The sequence below is a fragment of the Staurois parvus genome, unplaced genomic scaffold (assembly GCF_062004578.1).
Source record: "Staurois parvus isolate SC_StPar_1 unplaced genomic scaffold, SC_StPar_1.0 ptg000311l, whole genome shotgun sequence".
NCBI lineage: Eukaryota > Metazoa > Chordata > Amphibia > Anura > Ranidae > Staurois > Staurois parvus.
This window is the reverse complement of record NW_028318107.1, coordinates 277,713-299,402: the sequence shown is the minus strand read 5'-3', so window position 1 is coordinate 299,402 and position 21,690 is coordinate 277,713. Positions and strand designations below refer to the sequence as shown.

The window sequence follows — 21,690 nt, the reverse complement described above, 5'->3', positions numbered from 1 at the left end:
GAAGAGAAATCTCCCCAATAGGACACAGATGGAAAAAAACAAAACAAAAACAGAAACAAACATAACCCTCCCTTACTGTATCCAAAAATGGAAAAAATAAATAAACATTTTGCCTATAGTTGTGTGTAAGATACAAGGGCAGGACCCGGTTCAGTTTGTGGCATGTTGTTATACCTGTGTGCAAAGGAATGTAATCTGTATAAGAAACATTTCAGCACACTCCCGTCACCTTTGTACGCAGCAAACGTGGAAGCAAATTTTACCAGAAACAGAATATCACAGAAACAAGACACTGGGCAATGTTTCCAGCAATTGACCCCACACAATACAAACAATTCATCCGTGATTTTCATCTTCCAGGAGGTTCCTCAGAGGACCAGACATACACCAGGCTGCTCCTGCAGCTGTTTGGTTATACCGGTCATGGCAAATCGGCTTTTGTCAACTCCTGCATCTATGCCCTTGGAGAAGACGAATTCCAGACCCGTGCCACAACTGGATCAACTGAATCCTCCGTTATCACAACGAGGAGAAACATGTATGAACTTACTGATACCATCTCCATCGTGGACAACAGAGGATTCAGAACAAAGGACGGAGCTGAGGAAGCGGTGGCTTATGCACAACTAGGTAATCTATAAAATATTTTCTTTGTCAACCTATTATGCTTGGGAGGAAAGTTCATACAATGGTAATGAAATGTCTCATAAAATATGTTTATATTGCATTCAGCTGCCCCAAATCTAATGAATCTGTTGCCATTTTTCACATTTGAATAGAAAGTTGCAAAGACTGGAAAAATGTTGCCACAAACCTCTGACAATGAAGGAGGTCTTTTATGTCATATGTCAGCGTTTTTGGTTGGTAGTATGGTGTAAAAAAAGACAGATGGAAAATAAAATAGACTATAATCCTATAGAGAAAACAGCAACAGATGGTGTCATGGTGAGAGAGATTTACTAAAGCAAATGTTCAATTGTCAATTATTAACCACCTCATTGCCGCAATATAGCCAAAAGATGACTACAGAGCGGTTCTCTGAGTCTGGGACGGTGTCTATAGACGTCCTCCTAGAACGCGCCTTGTAGGCCAAATTGCTCATCTTGCTGCCTCTTCCCTCGAGGTTTCTCTACATCAGGGGTCTCCAAATTTTCAAAACAAAGGGCCAGTTTACTTTATTGGGGGTCGGACTGTGGCCAGTGGGAGTAGAAAATGCTCCGCCATCACAATGTCATAGGCTTGGTGGCAGGGCTTTTGTTTCTCAGAGAATAGGTGCAGGTACTCCCCCCTTCCGAGTCACCCCTTGTCTCCATCCCCTACCCACCTTTGAGCACTGTCCCTTGGTCCCACCTCTCAGTACAGTCCTTTTAGAGAATACAGAACCAAATATAATTCTGTGGTGCTGGGTAACTTGTATGGAACGTGTTAACGATAACAAAAAAAGCAGTAGAATAGACCCCCTGCAGCCATCAACAATAGATCACCTCCAAGAAAGAAAGAAATAGACCACCTCACAACAATATACCCCAGTAATAAAAGATCCTTCAAGAGACAATATTTCTCCCAGCAGTCAGCATCAGTAGATCCCTCCCAGCAACATACAGTTGTGGCCAAAATTATTCAACCCCCAATGCTGTAAAGGGGTTTAGGGACTATAGTGTACATTTGGAATTGTATTCAGAATCAAATCCTACAAGGACGTTGTAACTACCCAAATGCAACTAAAATGACATCAATTGTTTATGTAATACAGTAGTAAATGGTTCTTATGTGGTTTCTTCATTGCCACAATTATTCAACCCCTTAAAGACTACCACTCTGAAGAACAGAGGTTCATACAGGTGCTTTCCATCAGGTATTGAAAACACCTGTGGATGTCACCGAGCAGCAATCAAGCATAATAAGCACCAATTAGGCAGCTTTAAAATGACTGTGATACTCAGCTCCTTCTAGACATTTACTGGTGTGGTTACAAACATGGTGAAGGCAAGAGAATGGTCCAGGAAGACAAGAGAAGAGGTGATTTCTCTTCACAGGAAGGGCAATGGCTATAAGAAGATTGCAAAGATGTTAAACATACCAAGAGACACCTTAGGAAGCATCATTCGCAAATTCAAGGCAAAGGGCACTGTTGAAACGCTACCTGGTCGTGGCAGAAAGAAGATGCTGACTTCGACTGCTGTGCGCTACCTGAAGCGTAGAGTGGAGAGAAGTCCCCGTGTGACTGCTGAGGAACTGAGAAAAGATTTGTCAGATGTGGGTACAGAAGTTTCAGCCCAGACAATAAGACGCACACTGCGTAATGAAGGCCTCCGTGCCAGAACTCCCAGGCGTACCCCCTTGCTGTCTCCAAAGAATAAGAAGAGTCGACTGCAGTATGCCAAAAGCCATGTGGACAAACCACAAAAGTTGTGGGATAGTGTTCTGTGGACTGATGAAACAAAATTAGAACTGTTTGGGCCCATGGATCAACGCTATGTTTGGAGGAGGAAGAACAAGGCCTATGATGAAAAGAACACCTTGCCTACTGTGAAGCATGGTGGAGGGTCAATCATGCTTTGGGGCTGTTTTGCTTCTGCAGGTACAGGGAAGCTTCAGCGTGTGCAAGGTACCATGAATTCTCTTCAGTACCAGGAGATATTGGATGGAAACGTGATGCAGTCCGTCACACACCTGAGGCTTGGGAGACGTTGGACCTTTCAACAGGACAATGATCCCAAGCATACCTCCAAGTCCACTAGAGCATGGTTGCAGAGGAAAGGCTGGAACATTTTGGAGTGGCCATCGCAGTCACCAGACTTAAATCCGATTGAGAACCTCTGGTGGGACTTAAAGAAAGCAGTTGCAGTGCGCAAGCCTAAGAATGTGACTGAACTGGAGGCCTTTGCCCATGAAGAATGGGCGAAGATACCCGTAGATCGCTGCAAGACACTTGTGTCAAGCTATGCTTCACGTTTAAAAGCTGTTATAACTGTAAAAGGATGCTGTACTAAGTACTAAGATTGAATGTCACTTGGGGGTTGAATAAAACTGATAATGCTGTGAGCACAGAAAAGACATTTGTGGTTATTTCATTATAACTGTTATGTTATATTTGTCTGACCTACAAGTGCCTCTTTAATGTAAATGTAAGCAAGATGACTGAATGATCAAAAGCAATGTCAAACTGGCCAAAACACTCAATTTCAGTGGGGGTTGAATAATTTTGGCCACAACTGTAACACCCCCTCCAGCAGCAATAGTTCTCCCACAAGCCACAATAGAGCCCCCATCAACAACCATAGACCCCCATCAACAATAGATCCTCCAAGTGACAACTGATCCTCTACAAGCCAGCATCAATAGATACTCCAACACACCCCAGTAGCCCTAGCCATAACATACATTTAGTAATGGAGGTGCTGGAACTGCATTCCCCTACGTTCCCACTGAAATAAAGCCCTGCTTGGTGGTCAGTGGGAGTAAAAAAAATGACACCATTGGTTCCAGTGGGAGGAATTGTGCCCTATAATTAGTGTCAGTAGGAGATTTAGTTCCCCATCTCTGGTCTCAAGGGGAGATATAGTATCTTGTCTTTGGTGTCAGTTGAAGGAATAGTACTCCATGATTGGTGTCAGTGGGAAAATTAATTCCTCATTTCTGGTGTCAGGGGGAGTAATAGTCCCCTAGGGGCCAGCTTGGAGACACCTGCCACCTTCTCCTTTCTCCCTACTTCATGTCCTTAAAATGATGATAAAACCTAGACATGTTTTACCTTAATACATTCCCTGCATTAAAATGGTTGCAAAGGCAGAAAGTTGTTTACATTATCTGCATTAAGGTAAAAAGCCTTCTGTGTTCAGATGCCCCCCCCCCCCACCAAATACTTACCTGAGCCCAATCTCAATACCAAGAGCAGTGGCTCCCTCCTCTCTCTTCCTCCTCACTGGACATTGGCTCTTGCTACTGTTAGGCACAGCCTGTGAGGGAGGAGCAGTGGTGTTGCTGAGCTGAAATATGTGTGTCAATGGACACACACAGCGCAGCTTGGGAGTAAGCCAGCACTAGTATCTCCATAGTAAGTGGCTTGTTATAGGGGCACTTGGAAGGGGAAAGGAGTCAGGAGGACTGGTGGGTGACCACAGAGGAGGAGGTTGGGGGCTGTTGTGTGCAGAACCATTGTAAGTAGAACCTGCTTAAAATGATAAGAAAAAAAAGATCCCGATCATTTTAAAGTGATACTAAAGGTTATTTTTTTTTCTGTAAAATAACAAACATGATATACTTACCTGCTCTGTGCAGTGGTTTTGCACAGAGCAGCCCGGATCCTCCACTTCTTGGGTCCCCTTCCAGCACTCCTGGCTCCTCCTTTCTGTCGGACGCCCCCATAACAAGCAGCTTGCTACGGGGGTACCCGAGTAGGCATGTTGCCAAGCTGCTGCTGTGTGTATCTGTTCACACACAGAGCTGTGGCTTCGCCTTGCCCCCTCTCTCTCCTCATTGGCTGACTGGCTGTGATTGACAGCAGTGAGAGCCAATGAGGAGGAAGAGACCCGGGACAGCTGAAGCTGTTATGCACATCGATAGATTGGAATGGGACTTAGGTAAGTATTGGGGGGAGGCTGTACACAGAAAGTTTTTTACCTTCATGCATACAATGCATGAAGGTGAAAAACCTTGAACCTTTACAACCACTTTAAGGTAGTAAATGTCCCATTATTTGACCCCCCCTCCCCTTCCCCAACTACTTGAGTCCTCACTCCATCCAGCACTGTGCCTGTCTGTGGTGGCTCTTTTCTCTCTCCAAGAATCCACAGGACACAAAGGCAGCAGTGGGAATCATTGGTTTCTGTTGCTGTCAATCAAATGCTGTAGGAAAGGAATGTGAGGCAGGACCGAGCTGCACTATGCGTGTCTATGGACTCAGGAGCGGATCCACAGGTGTGCCACCATAGCAAGCGGCGGCTGTCATTGCCCGTCGTCATTGGCCACACATGCAGGAGTTCCGTGAGGATCGGCATCACCAAATTTGTACAGTGAGCGGCTCACTCTACAGGGGTGGACAGGCAGGTAAGTAACTTTAGTGCAGAAGAGGCAAAGCATGAGTCTGCTGCATTACAATTCCTGCCTGTCTGACAGTTTTTATATTTTTAGTTAAAGTTCCACATTAAATAAGTGAATTTGCACTTAGAGGATGCGCTGAATCTGGCTGACTTCAGTCCTCCTATCATGGGCTACCCAACATCTTTATTTTTTCTTTCATTTTCCATACAGATGGTAAGATATCCTGAACAAAAGAATTGTGCTTTCATTTTCTCCTCATGTACTAAGCTACTGTAAGTGAGAAAACTGACTCTGCAAAGTGGTCATGCTCTAATCTTTAGTAAATTGGCCCCGATGTGTGACGTTATGGTGGACACCAGTCATGTAGCTCCTATAACTCTGGTATCTTTTTATGTCTGTCTGTTGTCACTCGCAGGTCATTTTCTCCCCTTGGATGAGGAAGTGGTGCTGACTAAGAACTTTGATCAGATAATGTCCCAGGTGGAGGATTCTGACCTGACACCAAACTACACCGATTTTATTGCCCCCATATTTATTTACAGGTATGGATCTAGAGAAAGCTTTGCATACATTGTTATGACAAAATTATAATATTTGATGTATGTTTTGTGCTGCTTTGCATGACTGTAATTAGCTATAAAGTATAACCACTTGTGGGCCGTCCCATGTACTGTTACTGCGGCAGGTCAGCCGCTCTGCGCTGGGAACATACATGTATGCGATCCAGCATTTCCAGGTATGGGGAGCGCATGGGGGCGCAATGCCCATCTGTACTGTCATACAGTACAGCACAAGTTGGTCAGCAGGTTCCGGCCAATGACTTATGACCAGGACCTGCTGATCAGCTTAGCAAATCATAGTACAGAGCCCTGTGTTTACTAAAAACACAGGGCTCTGTACATAGAGCAGCAATGTGCCTGTTTTTTCTCCCTGCAAATCAGGGAGAAGAGACAGCCACATCTATTAGTAAAAGCAGCACATATTGCATACATCACACACTTTACAGATTGGTAGGCACACAGTTAACCCTTTGATTGCCCCTAGATGTTAACCCCTTCCCAGCCAGTGTCTTTAGTACAGTGACAGTGTACAGCATTATCACTGAAAACTGTATTAGTATCACTGGCGATGTCAGTGTCAGTCAGTTCCCACCCCAGTGTCAATTAGGGGTTTATTTACTAACGCCGGTAGAGTTCAAAATCAGGATCATTTCTGCATAGAAACCAATAAATTGGACAAATAAATTGGTGGAATGTCTTAACCTTTCCATACCGGGCAATTTTACACCTTCTTGCCCAGGCCATTTTTCAGGTTTCAGCGCTCTCACACTTTGAATGACAATTGCGCGGTCATACAACATTGTACCCAAACTAAAATTTTATCATTTTCTTCACACAGCTAGAGCTTTCTTTTGGTGGTATTTAATCACCGCTGGGGTTTTTATTTTTTGCTAAATTAACAAAAAAAGACCAAAAATTTTGAAAAAAAAAACACATTTTTCTTTGTTTCTGTTATAAAAGTTTACAAATAAATAATTGTTCTTCATAAATTTAGGCCGAGATGTATTCTGCTACATGTCTTTGGTGAAAAGAACCCAAATTAGGATGTATTATTTAGTCTGTAGGAAAGTTATAGAGTTCACAAACTATGGTATAGATCTGAATATTGACCAATCCTGAAGTACTGACAGCCAATCTAATTTCTTGAGGTCCAAGAATGTCAGAACAGTACAGATATCCCCAAATGTCAGGACAGTACAGATATCCCCAAATGTCAGAACAGTACAGATATCCCCCAAATGTCAGAACAGTACAGATATCCCCCAAATGTCAGAACAGTACAGATATCCCCCAAATGTCAGAATAGTATAGATATCCCCAAATGTCAGGACAGTACAGATATCCCCCAAATGTCAGAAAAGTACAGATATCCCCCAAATGTCAGAACAGTACAGATATCCCCCAAATGTCAGAACAGTACAGATATCCCCCAAATGTCAGAACAGTACAGATATCCCCCAAATGTCAGGACGGTACAGATATCCCCCAAATGTCAGAACGGTACAGATATCCCCCAAATGTCAGGACGGTACAGATATCCCCCAAATGTCAGAACAGTACAGATATCCCCCCAAATGTCAGGACAGTACAGATATCCCCCAAATGACAGGACAGTACAGATATCCCAAAAATGTCAGGACAGTACAGATATCCCCCAAATGTCAGGACGGTACAGATATCCCCCAAATGTCAGGACGGTACAGATATCCCCCAAATGTCAGAACGGTACAGATATCCCCCAAATGTCAGAACAGTACAGATATCCCCCAAATGTCAGGACAGTACAGATATCCCCCAAATGTCAGAACAGTACAGATATCCCCCAAATGTCAGGACAGTACAGATATCCCCCAAATGTCAGGACAGTACAGATATCCCCCAAATGTCAGAACAGTACAGATATCCCCCAAATGTCAGAACAGTTCAGATATCCCCCAAATGTCAGAACAGTACAGATATCCCCCAAATGTCAGGACAGTACAGATATCCCCCAAATGTCAGGACGGTTCAGATATCCCCCAAATGTCAGAACAGTACAGATATCCCCCAAATGTCAGGACAGTACAGATATCCCCCAAATGTCAGAACAGTACAGATATCCCCCAAATGTCAGGACAGTAGAGATATCCCCCAAATGTCAGGACAGTACAGATATCCCCCAAATGTCAGAACAGTTCAGATATCCCCCAAATGTCAGAACAGTACAGATATCTCCCAAATGTCAGGACAGTACAGATATCCCCCAAATGTCAGGACGGTACAGATATCCCCCAAATGCCAGAACAGTACAGATATCCCCCAAATGTCAGAACAGTACAGATATCCCCCAAATGTCAGGACAGTACAGATATCCCCCAAATGTCAGGACGGTACAGATATCCCCCAAATGTCAGGACAGTACAGATATCCCCCAAATGTCAGGACAGTACAGATATCCCCCCAAATGTCAGGACAGTACAGATATCCCCAAAGGACCCCTTTTTGAAGAGTAGACAGTCCGATGTACTTCATAAGAGGAATGGCGAGTTTTTTGAAGTTGTATTTTGTTTTGTCAGAATTTTTCGGAAAATGAAAAAATTATTTTCACTATTTTTTTTTTTTACATACTGTCACCAGTGCAGTACAGCGTCATCATATAACTGGCATGGCAGTGAACAGGGACACTGACTGGTGACAGTATGAAAAAAAAATATATGTTTTATTTTTTTATTATTTTTAATTTTTTATTACTTTTTTTTTTTTTTTTTTTAAGATTTTTTTTTTCAGATTTTACTATGACCAAAGTAGTACACTGTTACCATAGTAACATTGTACTACTTTGGGGAAGTGATCAGTATTTTTGTTTTTTTTACACAATTTGCTTATAGCAAAGAATTACTTTGCTATAAGCAAGCATTTACCTGAATGATAAAATAGAATAAAAACGAGCGCTGGGTCTGAAAAATTCAAGCCGCTAGCATAAAGGTAAACCTCGTGTAACCTCTTCATAGAGAATAAAATAAAGCAAAAAATGCAGCGCTTGAGTGTATAGTAGGAAAATTTACATATGTACAGCAGTAATAGAAGGAAATGCATTAAAAGTGCGACATGCAACAGGTATAGCGTACATCAATTAATGTAAACAGTGGTCGGGTAAGTGGTACAGATTCATCCGACCAATCAAAGTGCATATAGTGATAGGGAAGTTAGAGTCATTAGATCTAGGAGTACATCCGAGTATCAATCAAATCTGTGACTTCTGTGATAGGAGAATAGCTGTAAAATGCACTAACCAGATAGCGCAAGCCAAAGCGCATTGGAGTATAATGACCTACTCCTGGTCACAGCCCAATGGTCCTCAGCGTAGAGCCCTCAGGAACAACTGTGCACCGCTCTTGCCGTCTCCTACCACCAGGGGGAGTGCGCCTCTTTACAGTAACACGAATTTGCCTTATATCCTCTATCGCCAGGGGTGGTGTGCTTTCATATCAGGAGATCACCTCAGGGACTCAGCAATAAGACCCATAAGAGAAAAATCTTGATAGTGTAGTATTTTTATTCAAGAGATTGGTAAAAACAGGTAGCACACTTACATAGTAAAATCCAAAGAAGCTGATTCACAGAATCCAAAAAGATGGCCGACAGTCACATGCATGGACCATGTAGGTAGCAAGTGGTATGAGAGGTATCCTTATCTCTAACGCGTTTCGTGGCAAGAGCACAGTTACTGTTACTGTATTGTCTCATGTTCTGTCTCCCACTATAATGTACAGCGACATACTGAACGACATATCAGACTGGATGTCGCTCCATTTCCTCAAACTGAACCTTTCCAAAACCGAGCTCCTAATCTTCCCCCCAGCCCACGCCCCCCACCCCACCCTCTCCATCACGACCAACAACACCACCATCAGTCCCACCCTGCAAGCCAAAATCCTAGGTGTCACTCTTGACTCAAACCTGTCCTTCCAACCTCCTGTCCAATCGCTGACAAACTCATGCAGGCTCCACCTCCGCAACATCTCCAAAATACGTTCGTTCCTAACCCCAGACACTACTAAACAACTCATTCACTCCCTTATTATATCACGTCTGGACTACTGCAACTCCCTCCTCACCGGCCTACCCCAACGCAGGCTATCCCCGCTCCAGTCTATCCTGAACTCAGCGGCCAGACTCATCCACCTTACCAACCGCTCCGCTTCTGCCACCCCCCTCTGTCATTCCCTCCACTGGCCTCCACTCAGTGTCCTCCACCCCCCTCTGTCATTCCCTCCACTGGCCTCCACTCAGTGTCCTCCACCCCCCTCTGTCATTCCCTCCACTGGCTCCCAGTTGCCCAACGCATTAAATTCAAACTACTAACACTGACGTACAAAGCCGTCCACCATACTGCCCCAAACTACCTCACCGACCTGATACCCAAATACCACCCTACCCGTGCCCTCCGCTCCTCACAAGACCTCCTACTTTCTAGCTCCCTGGTCTCCTCCTCCCACGCCCGACTGCAGGACTTCTCCAGGACTTCCTCCATCCTCTGGAACTCACTACCCAATCCATCAGACTGTCACCTACACTCCTCACCTTTAGGCACACCCTGAACACCCATCTCTTCAAGGAAGCCTACCCCACCCTCACCTAACAGCCAATCTCCTCCACTCTTCCTACCACTCCATCCCCCACAGCCACTTCCACCTGTACCTCTATCCCCTCCCTCCTAGATTGTAAGCTGGAAAGAGCAGGGCCCTCGAACCCCTCGTGTATTGTTTGTTACTGTATTGTCTCATGTTCTGTCCCCACTATAATGTACAGTGCTGAGCAAACTTTTAGCGCTATATAAATACTGTATAATAATAATAATATTGACGTTAATTGTTCAGCGTTACAGGTGCATGTCGGAGGTGCCAGGACCTCGGAACGTGGGCTGTTCTTTTGCATGACCACGTTGTCTTTTATCTGTCTGTGTGTGGTGGAGGTGTCGGACATATAATTTTGTTTGCAAATTTTTTGATTTTGACTTAGGAATATACTTTGGTTTTTGTTTAGCCGAGGTTTGTTCTCATTGGAACCTCTATGCCAGTGGATCCCTTCCCCTGGTTTTCTTTGTTTTTCTTATGATATAATTGGTTCTGAGGACACCACTTTTTGTATCACATGTAGTGAGTCAGCCATGTCTACTTACATGTAACTTTTGAGTTACCCAACTTTGGGACTCTATTTTCAATACTATTAAATTGAATTTTTCCTTGTTAGGCATCTCAGTTGTTTATTCAAATTTGCAAATGACTTAGAAATGAGCACGTGTTCATGTGAAACGCGTCGACTGCTCCTCTGTCCTGTCTTGGATCTGTCATGTTCTTATCATATTGCATGTTAAGGATTCCAATAGAGGATTTCATCCACCACATTGCTGTTTGTGCCGCCAACCATTCTGTTTTTCCATTGTACTATCGCAGTCCCGCTGACAGGAATGGTTCCAGTAGTTGTGCTAATTATCTAACTGTATCATGTGACCGCTGTCATTGGCTCTCAGGACTCTTACATGATTGGGTGTCTATCCTGCTGGCTCTCTGATTGGTAACAGCTTAGTCAGTGTGGTGGGAGTGCTCAGAGAGCGTTCTCACTGCACACAACCAGCATGAACACGTGTGTGCGGGGGGTCGGCATTAAAGTGGTTCTAAAGCCTCAAGGTTTCTATCTTAAGAAAGGGTAAAAAAACCTTCTACGTCACAGACCCGCCCCCTTACCCCTCCCCCCCCATGCTTACCTGAGCCTCATCGTGATGCAAAGCTGTGAATGAGAGCTGGGGCTCTCCTGGCTTTGTCCCTCCTCATTGGGCAGATTGATAGCAGCCATTGGCTCCTGCTCCTGTCAATCAACTCCATTGATAAGGGAGTGGGGGGCAGGGCCAAGTCCCGCTGTCTGTGTCACTGGATGCAGCAGCAGGACTCAGGAGCGAGGAGTGCAGGCAAGGCACCTGAGAAGAGGAGGATCGGGGGCCACTCTGTGCAATTCTATTACATAGAGCAGGTAAGTGTAGACATGTTTGTTATTAAAATAAATGTTTACAACGACTTTAATGTTATTTTCTTGCTGCCCTACACACTCACCGGCCATGTTATTAGAAACACCAGTTCAATTGCTTGGTAACTAATTGGTGCTAATTAGCCAATCACATGGCAGCAACTCAATGCATTTAGGCATCTAGATGTGGTGAAGACGACTTGCTGAAGTTCAAACCAAGCATCAGAATGGGGAAGAAAGGGGATTTAAGTGACTTTGAACGAAAAAGAGAAAATATCCAGTGAGTGGCAGTTGTTTGGAGGAAAATGCCTCGTTGAGGTCAAAGATCAGAGGAGAATGGACAGACTGGTTCCAGATGCTAGAAAGGCAACAGTAACTCCAATAACCACTTGTTACAACCGAGGTATGCAGAATACCATCTCTGAATGCACTATATATCCAGCCTTGAAGCAGATGGGCTACAGCAGCAGAAGACCACATCGGGTGCCACTCTTGTCAGCTAAGAACAGGAAACAGAGGCTGCAATTCACACAGGCTCACCGAAATTGGACAATAGAAGATTGGAGAAATGTTGCCTGGTATGCTGAGTCTCAATTTCAGCTGCAACATTCAGATGGTAGGGTCAGAATTTGGCATAAACAACATGAAAGCATGGATCCATCCTGCCTTGTATCAACGGTTCATGGATGTGCAGCCAACAAATCTGCAACAACTGCGTGTTGCTATCATGTCTATATGGACCAGAAACTCTGAGAAGTGTTTCCAACACCTTGTTGAATCTATGCCATGAAGAATGAAGGCAAAAGGGGGTCCAACCCGGTACTAGCAAGGTGGACCTAATAAAGTGGCCGGTGAGAGTATATGAGTTACATTGTAGGCAAGCAGTTATAAGTTGAGCTGTCAATTTTCTTTGAATGTCATTTCATGTGGGACTGTCCTGCAGCAGTTTGTGTCCCATCCTCTACCCACAAGTCCATATTCAAGAGGTCTGTCTTTCTCAGCTAGTCTTCCCAATCATTTATAGACATACAAGATGTCAGGAGGTGAAACAACTTTCCTATCTAAAAAAATGAAATATCTTTGAAGAAAGTTGGTATATAAGGACACTAAACTTTGGTTTTCTTCTAGTGCGAGGCACAAACTTCCAAAGGAGCAACTTGATGAATTGCACAGCTTTTTCACGAACTGCAGAGATATGACAGGTAATTTCACTTCTCAGATGTTTCACTGCTAAGACTACCTGAAGAACATCTTTGTTGACTTAAGGGATTCAAAAAAGAATAGAGTGAGGTGACTCTTCTATCAGCCAAGATGATTGTAAAAGAAAAAAATGTAATTAATAGCTCACTTACCATGACTGAAAGTATATACACAGGTCTGGTCAAGGGGGTGTTCCTCAAAGTCTTCCTAAAGAAATGTATCCCTCACACCTTCACCTCCCCTTCCATAAGTTTTTGAATCACATAGTGGTGGTATCTATGATGGAGGAAGAGGCCCAGGATGCTATGACCATTATTCAGAGACATTCAACAAGAAGGTGTGAATTTGTTTGGAACCCATGCAAGCTCTCTGTCAGAATGGAGAGGGCACAAGCAGTTAGGGATTCCACTTGCTATGAACCAAAACAGCACATTTTCAAGTAGCAATCCAAGAAAACAAAATCCAGGGCACTCACTCATGTCACTCTTCTTTATGTCACTCTTCTTTATGTAAAATATATACTCACCTAGGTGAATGCAGCATCACTCTGATGCTGCATCTGTTCCCTGACGATTCTGCACTGAGAACTGAGCGATCAGACACCCCTGATCACTGAATTCCCCCCTCCATTCTGAGAAGAAAACCGGGACTGTCAGTCACCAGCTCTTTGCTCTGCCCCTCACCACTCACTGTAACGCTGAGCTGTGGAGGGGGCAAGAAGGGCTGCCTCAGGCTCTCAGTAACTTGCTGCCGGTTCGGGCTGCTGAGTAAATCCTGACAGTAGAGTCGGGATCGATCCAGCGCCTGGACTAGCTGAGTTACGTCTGTTGGCTGAAAGTGGGCCACAGTCATGCAGAATGAACTGCACTCCTGTGATCCATAGGAGAAACAGGGCCAAAAAAGCTTTGCAATTTAAATTGCAATTGACACAACACCTTGACACTCCTCACCATCTGAGGACTGGAAAGCTGCAATATATTACATTTGTGTTCTTGTGTTCACATACACTTTCATTAATTCGTTTTTGAGATCATATACAATTGTACAGCATTTTCTCCTTCTACATATATTTTGTATAAATACACAAATGGCCAGTAATGCACCTGTCCTTGAATGTAGTAAATCTAGAATCAGTGCCAGGGTTGCCATTTTTATACTTCACTTTCATTTAAGAAAAAAAGAAAAAAAAGTGTCATACAGAAAAACAAAGAAAATTTACAACTGAACCTTAAAAAAACAATATTTCAAAAACCTAAAGATACAATTATTCCATAGAGATGCCATTTTGAATGTGACTCAGCGCCTGTAATGTGATCTCAGGTTCTGCACTGAATTATGAGAGTTGTCAGGAGCCATATGCAGGTTCCCATTGACATGGATGTAAAGAAGAACATTTCTTGCTGCACACTGAAAAGGAAAGGCCATTCTTAATATGACCAGAAAAATAAACTTGTTAAAGGTAGTGAACTCTTGGAAGTTTACATTTTCAACTGACAATTCCTATTTTTTATCATAATGACAGGGATTTTTCCTATTCTTGTCCTTACATACAAGTTTAAGAACGACTACAAAGACTTAGAATCTAAGTTTAGACGTAGGGGAGCAGAAATGGTGCTGGCCATTGAGAATTACACCCCTACGGACCACAGGAAGACTCCAGGACGGTGCAATGATATACAGAAAGTGATCGTGGAAGCTTTGCAAGAAGTAAGATTCCGCCTGACACAGCCAAGGGATCCAATGAAAGAACGTATACAGCACAAGAAGTTCCTTCTGAAATTTGTATATGAATTTATAGTTACCGAGACAAAAGCAGAAGCTAAAAAACAGGAATATGAGAGGCTGAAAGCTCTGGCAGATAAAAGATTGTTTAAAAGGTTTCCGTATGATAACTAAAACACACTTTTATGGTTCTCGTGTATGAAGACCACTGCAGAAAAAAAAAAAAAAGAAAAGTAGGAGGTGATCAAAGTTATCAAATTGGACCTTCCCCAATGCTGACATAAAGCTTTGCTAACTGTCTTCCAGAAACAGCTAAATACATAATAAAAGTTACTACTAGTTCCCACCAGTGCTTCTTATGTAGAGCTCCCCCCGCAGGGGCTGCTTGTATCTTGTCCAGCCTTCCCCTAGATCTTCTCCCACAGCCAAGCACACCACATTTCTTATACCAGGTGCACACAACGTTCACTCATTACTCCAATCATCAGTCTGGGGGTTCTAGCTTCTCTGTTGTCTTTATTTCATTTTTGGAACTGGGAAAGGGAAGGGATATAATAGGATTCTCCGAATCAAACTATGACAATTGAGGACAGCTTATCTGTGGGCTTTCCTTAGTGAATCTGTGTAGCCAACTGTACAAACATGGAGCAAAGCACCCCGCCCCCATAGTAAAACACTCCCTACACACAGTTAACCCTTTGATCGCCCCTCACATTAACCCCTGCATGCCCAGTGCCATTAGCACACTGTCAGTGCTTTTTTTAGTAGTGATCACTGTATTGGTGTCACTGGGGAAGTCGCTGATCGCCACCATTACTAGTAAAAAAAAAAGAAAATCCCAATATCCATACCGCTATTTGAAAACGCTAAAACATTCACATAGACCAATTAATTTCCACGTATTGGAATTTTTTTAAGCAAAGACATGTCACAGAATACATTTTAGCATGAATTTATGACAGAATTTGATTTTTTAAAATTTTTTTACTGAACATGTTTAATAGCAAAAAGTAAAAAAAAATGTTTCTCAAAATTGTCGGCCTTTTTTTTATAGCGCAAAAAAAAATACACAGGTGATCAAATACCACTGAAAGAAAGCTCAATTGTAGGAAAAAAGGACATAAATTTAGTTAAAGTAATGCAGCGCCATAACGCCAAAAATGGCCTGGTCAGGAAGGGGAGGGGATACTCTGGAGGGGGAGGGGTTAAGCAGGAGACCACGCTATACTAAACTAAACTATATACATACTACAAACCTACCTAAGGGGGCGCTACACTTACACAAAAAGCCTAGGTATTCCATCATATGACCACTGATTTCACAAACACATCCCATCCTCCTCTGAGTAATTGCTACATTAATAAAAAAAATAAAAAAAAACCCAGCTAATCTAAATATCCCTTTTACTCACCTAAATCCATGGTCATGTGATGTACTGAGCACTGAGTCTGTTGTCATCAAGACTGAAAAATAGTGGGAGGGTCCTCATTCAGGTGGTCTCTCACTGGGTGATGATGATGCTTCCTATTGGCTGTCCAGCAAGGGGGGCTCAAAAGACAGCAAGCCGGGCTGCGGCCGGCGTGAATGGAAATGCTGGATTGCTGGCGAAGCCCAGCGGTGGGTGGGAGACTCAAGCAAGTGATCTGATTTGAAAGCCTTAAAAGAAAAAAAAATTAATTTGGATTGGGTAACGGTCAGAGGGAAGGACTTTAAGGGTTTCCAGTGGAAGTAATCTTCAGTAATGCTGCCATAACGCTTCCATTTCTTCCCTAAAAATATGGGAGCCTTTCCTCATCTCCTCTAAACATTCTGTTTATGGCAGGGCCGGATCTAGCCAGTATGATATGGAGGTGCAGTAATAAATGTCAGGGGGGCAGAGGGTATGAGGTCTGCAGGGCAGTGTACACAAACAGGAATGAATAGCGGAGTGTACAGGTCAGAGGACGGGGTTAGCAGAGCAGAGGGCAGGAATCAGCAGTTTGGAGGGTGGGGTACCGATGGACTTCTGTACAACCAGCTTCTAGGAACATTTCCACCCGATCAGCACCGCCAGTTATAGCCGGCAGCACTGATCAGTACTAAGTGATAAGTATCTCCGATGTCAGAACACAATACCTCAGCGGGAGTGATTTCCGCATCCACGTGGGAGCCCCGATGTTGAACAAAAAATGACTGATGTATAGACGGCCTTACTGAGTGTCACTCAGTGTCCCCAGAGTGCCACCACTTTACACCAGAGTCTTGCAGAGTGTCCCCTTACATCAGATTCTGGTATAGTCCCCTTCTTACATCAGAGTCTTGCAGAGTGCCCCCTTACATCAGATTCTGGTATAGTCCCCTTCTTACACCAGAGTCTGGCATAGTGTCCCCTTACATCAGATTCTGGTATAGTCCCCTTCTTACATCAGAGTCTTGCAGAGTGCCCCCTTACATCAGATTCTGGTATAGTCCCCTTCTTACACCAGAGTCTGGCATAGTGTCCCCTTACATCAGATTCTGGTATAGTCCCCTTCTTACATCAGAGTCTTGCAGAGTGCCCCCTTACATCGGATTCTGGTATAGTCCCCTTCTTACATCAGAGTCTGGCATAGTGTCCCCTTACATCAGATTCTGGTATAGTCCCCTTCTTACATCAGAGTCTTGCAGAGTGCCCCCTTACATCGGATTCTGGTATAGTCCCCTTCTTACACCAGAGTCTGGCATAGTGTCCCCTTACATCAGATTCTGGTATAGTCCATTCTTACATCAGAGTCTGGCAGAGTGTCCCCTTACATCAGATTCTGGTATAATCCCCTTCTTACATCAGAGTCAGAGGAGGGAGAAAGATGGGAAAGAGAAGGAGGGGGAGGGAGAAAGATGGGGGAGAGAAGGAGGGGGGAGGGAGAAAGATGGGGGAGAGAAGGGAGGGAGATGGGCTCAGCTCTCTCACCCCAGGCTTTTCAGGTGGCTCAGGCAGTCTTCAGTCTTGCAGCCACCATGTAGTTGCCAGCTATAGAGCTTCAAGTTTCCCGCCCACACATCTTCTCAAGTACAGCACTGGTTGAGAATTGCAGTGTGGGCGGGGCATCCATGAGGAAAGGGGCGGGGTAGATACAAGGACAGGGGTGGGACAGACACAAGGAGAGGGGTGGGGCATACATGAGGAGAGGGGTGGGGCAGTCACAAGGAGAGGAGTGGGAGGAGGAGGAAGTGCACATTGATCTCTCCTATCCCGTCCATGCAGAGAAGGGGAGGGGAGTGTGCTGGTTGGGCTCCGGCACAGACACTGGACTTGATAGATGCAGCCAACCGCTGCACACAGCTTCATCTGATGGACATCATCCACAGCTTGCCTGGGTGGGCACAACTGATATCTGGGGGGTATCACCCACCCCAGCACCCCCCTAGATCCGGCCATGGTTTATGGTGCTACTACAATATCTTACTGTCTGCTGTTGATCCACCTTTTTATCAGCCATGAGCCAAACTCACTTCCTGTGATATGTGAAAGGTTGTAGAATCTCTGTAATTATAAATAACTGTTCATTAAATGACCTCTCATCCTGACCGCTGCCTACAGCTATTTCCTTTTGTTAAAAACGTATAATATAAAGCATTGGATCCCATAATATAGGGCGGGTATCCAAATGTATGCTGTCTGCTGTTAGGGGTATAGATGAAATTAGTCATTACTTTTATGGGAAGTACACATTTTCCTTTGTCTACCCAAATCTGTGCGTACAATTACAAATAATAATCCGTCACCGTGCACATAATTCTGTGAACATGGGAACTAAAGAAAAAGGCATATTGACACACAGTAAGCTGACTACCAAAATCCACCATGAAAATATTACTAATAATAGTAACAACAACAACAACAAAAAAATAATAATAATAAAATTATTATTTAAAATATAATTTACAGTAATATTTGTAACAACAAAATTAATAACAATAACAGCAAAAGAAAAAAATAATGATTATTATTATTCGCAATATATTTAACAACAATATTTTACCAACAAAAATAATATTAGTAAAAATAATATCACAACAGAAACAACAACAATAATAATAACGCAAACCAAGGACTTTGTTCTATCAGACTTGCTGTCCAGCAAACTCCTAGTCAGTTTAAACATCAGCTATTTCTCTTGTCACAGGCAATGAAAAAAACACTCCAGAATGGAGAATGATTTTTTTTTTACAAGGAACTCTCCATTTTTTATTATTATTTTTTTTTTAATCATAGGTTTTGATTTTTACCTTACTGTGTGCCAATAAACCACTTTTTTTATTTTTTCACGTTCACAGAATTAGTCAATACACTATTGTACATTGCATGAAAATTTGGACCACATCTTTTGGAGTCCCAGAGAAATTGCAAGCCATTGGTGTGAGATGTAACATTTATAAATACCTGAATGATGGAAGTTAGTATAACGTCACCTCACTCACTAAGCTAAGTAAAAAATCCTCTCAAAGTGAACATTGGGGGTGATTTACTAAAACTGGAGAGTGCGAGATCTGGTGCAGCTCTGCATATAAACCAATCAGCTTCCAGGTTTTAATGTCAAAGCTTAAGGCGGAGCTCCAGTCAAACTAAAAACTGTAAAAAACAGCCACTCATCTGTCCCTCGATCCAGCAATGTCCTCACTGGAGCAGTCCTTACTGGCTGTCCTCGCTTCCCGGTGCCGGCATCCCAAGTGTGAGTGTTTTTACATTCAGGAACAAGCAACATAAAGTACATAAAATGTTTTACTAACCAACTATATACAGTACAGTAAGTTACAGGTGGAAACTAGGGCATACTCCCAATTGTAGTGGGCACGGAGTAATGGCCACACACAGTGCCTACAATGCACAAGTTCTTCCAGCCCGAGGGAGAACAGACGTAGTCGGGATTGTTATAATAAACCGTATCTCACCAGTTACACGAGTTCCGGATGCTTCTGGCCATGCAGTGATGTGGGATTGCTGACAGGTTCAACGGACAGTAGGTGGCAGCATGTGGGGAGCAGCAAGATGGTCGCCTACCAGTTTCCAGGACCAGTGTGGAGTAGAATCAGTTGTAAGGTATGTCACGCTGCCTCCATTCGTAAGTATGAGTTGTACATAAGTAGAATGTTCGTAACTCGTGGACTACCTGTACTCAGAGTCAATGTCATTTAGCCCTCTGGGTTAGAGCATACTAAGTGTGTCTGATACAACACATACATCCTTCTGAGTCGGGAACAATGGTAAAATATAGCAGCCAGACAGACAGGAGCTGGATGACTGGGGCAGGTTTTGACATCCCGGATGGTACTCGGGGACTTATGTATTTATTGTCCTCCACCACACATCCTGGAGCCCACTGAAGTTCAGGGTTGGCCTGGGAACCTAGGCTGTGGGTCTCGGGAGTGGGCCTTTACATATGTGCACATTGTGTGCTGTCAAAGGAGAGATGCAGTAAGCTGATGAAAAGGAGACAAGTTCTGCTTTCTTGCCTTGAAATGCTATGTAGTACTGTAAGCATCAAGAAGAACGTGTCCCTGGGTTTGCTGCATAAAGAGCTTTCTTTTCAGAAAATGCAATGGTGTGGAGTGCTATATTAATATGGCTTGTGGATACCTAACCTGCCCCTAAGAGGCGACCTCCTAACGTGTGTCCAGAGGGTAGACTGTTTAGTCTTTCAGGTACAAGCCTAACAGTCCTGCAACTGGGAAGTCATATCCCTCTGGAGAGATCTACATGGAGGAACTTCTTCCAGACTACGTTGTTGAAACCCCTATCCAATTGGTCCAAGGAGATTCTTTCATGTCTAAGTCTGTACTAAATAAAGAAAGCACTGTCTATTTGTTTGTATATTCTGTCTGTTTGGTTTGTCATGTGACTGCCAAAAGCAATGGTATCTGCCGAAACAACAATATATAGGATTCAACAGACTGAAATCTGATTGTTTGTTGCTAACACAGCATGCATCTTCCACAGACTTCAATTCCAGAGACAGTAAACAGTCCTTGAGCTTGGGGGGGGGGGGGTTAGGGTCTATTAAGGGAATTTAACGTGGATGAGATAAGTGGTGTATGGGATGGCTAATGGAACTGCAATTGAGGACAACTTCCTGGAACTATGTACAAGTCTTTTAGACAAACAATCCTCTTCTTGGAGAGCTCTCCAGTGTCTCCTGGTGTACCACCCCAGACCCCACATAAACCTCCTCTATCCATCTGTCTGAAGGAATCCCTGGACATGGGATCCTGTGCCTGCCACTTTGATGTGAAACAGTCCTGGGCAAGGAGCTAATCCAGTTTCCCACCAGAGTGCTTCTTTCCCCTCAACTGGCCTGGGGGGTGTAGGATTACTCACCTATGTCTATGAGCTGGTGGGTTGATAGCTGCTTCCAGGCCTTCCACTGGGCCAGCTACTTCCCTGCTGCACAGGTGGACTTCTCTCTGGGGGCTGATGAGGTCTGAGCTTTCCTCCTCTCCGGCACCACTTCCTGGAGGTGAGCCCTTTCCCAACTGGGCCCCCTCCCAGGCTTCTGCACCTCATCCTTCTCACTCCATCTTCCCTCAAACTTTCCTGCTGCTCAACAGACTCAGACACTCTTAAGTGCTGTTCTGACCCCATGCCAAGACTCCTGTTTAGTATTGGCCAGGATCCCTTGAGAGTGCAGACTGTCTTCTCCTCACCCCTGTCCACAGAGCTCTAGAGACTCCTCCAAGTCTCTAGATCAGTCAGAGGTATAAGTGAGCTGCTCTGCAGAGCCTCTCAGCCCTGACCCAAATTTGACCCTGCTAACTATCACACCAGGCCACTACTCAGCCTCTAACAAGAAATTAAACTCTAGCTCTTCCTAGCTAACTAGGAGGGTGCTACAAACATAATATCAGTAGGCAAGTTCTGAGGGATTAAGGTCATAAGACCAGGCTGGAGAGGTGGTAATTATGTGCATAGAAAGTCAAAACAAGAATTCAAGTGGCTATAAGAGTTGGACACCAGAGCATTTTTTTCAGTGGGAACAAGGGGGAACATAGTTCAAGTGCCTCCCCCACTGAAAGTATGTAATGACAAGGGATGGTGGGGTGTGCTGGAGGGGCTATTGTTGCTGGGGGGAATCTATTATTGTGTGAGGGAGGCTATTGTTTCTGGTTTAATTTTGCTGGTGGGGTATCTTTTGTTGCTGGGGGGGG

At 43.9% G+C, this 21,690-nt stretch overlaps 1 protein-coding gene across 1 annotated transcript; it reads left to right on the top strand.

The window, feature by feature from the left end:
• The first annotated feature begins 234 nt into the window (after positions 1-234).
• LOC149457601 (uncharacterized) lies at positions 235-15,561 on the top strand. Its single transcript, XM_089683456.1, has 4 exons — positions 235-630; positions 5,459-5,585; positions 12,735-12,808; positions 14,329-15,561. The coding sequence occupies exons 1-4, from the start codon at positions 300-302 to the stop codon at positions 14,700-14,702; spliced, it is 906 nt and encodes a 301-aa protein (XP_089539582.1). The 5' UTR covers positions 235-299; the 3' UTR covers positions 14,703-15,561.
• The last annotated feature ends 6,129 nt before the right edge of the window (positions 15,562-21,690 follow it).

Excerpts from the sequence above, each read along its gene's own strand:
- LOC149457601 (XM_089683456.1), top strand. The coding sequence starts at position 300 with ATGTTTCCAGCAATTGACCCCACACAATACAAACAATTCATCCGTGAT. Across the intron at positions 631-5,458 it reads GGTGGCTTATGCACAACTAG|GTCATTTTCTCCCCTTGGAT; the intron begins GTAATCTATAAA and ends TGTCACTCGCAG. Across the intron at positions 5,586-12,734 it reads GCCCCCATATTTATTTACAG|TGCGAGGCACAAACTTCCAA; the intron begins GTATGGATCTAG and ends GTTTTCTTCTAG.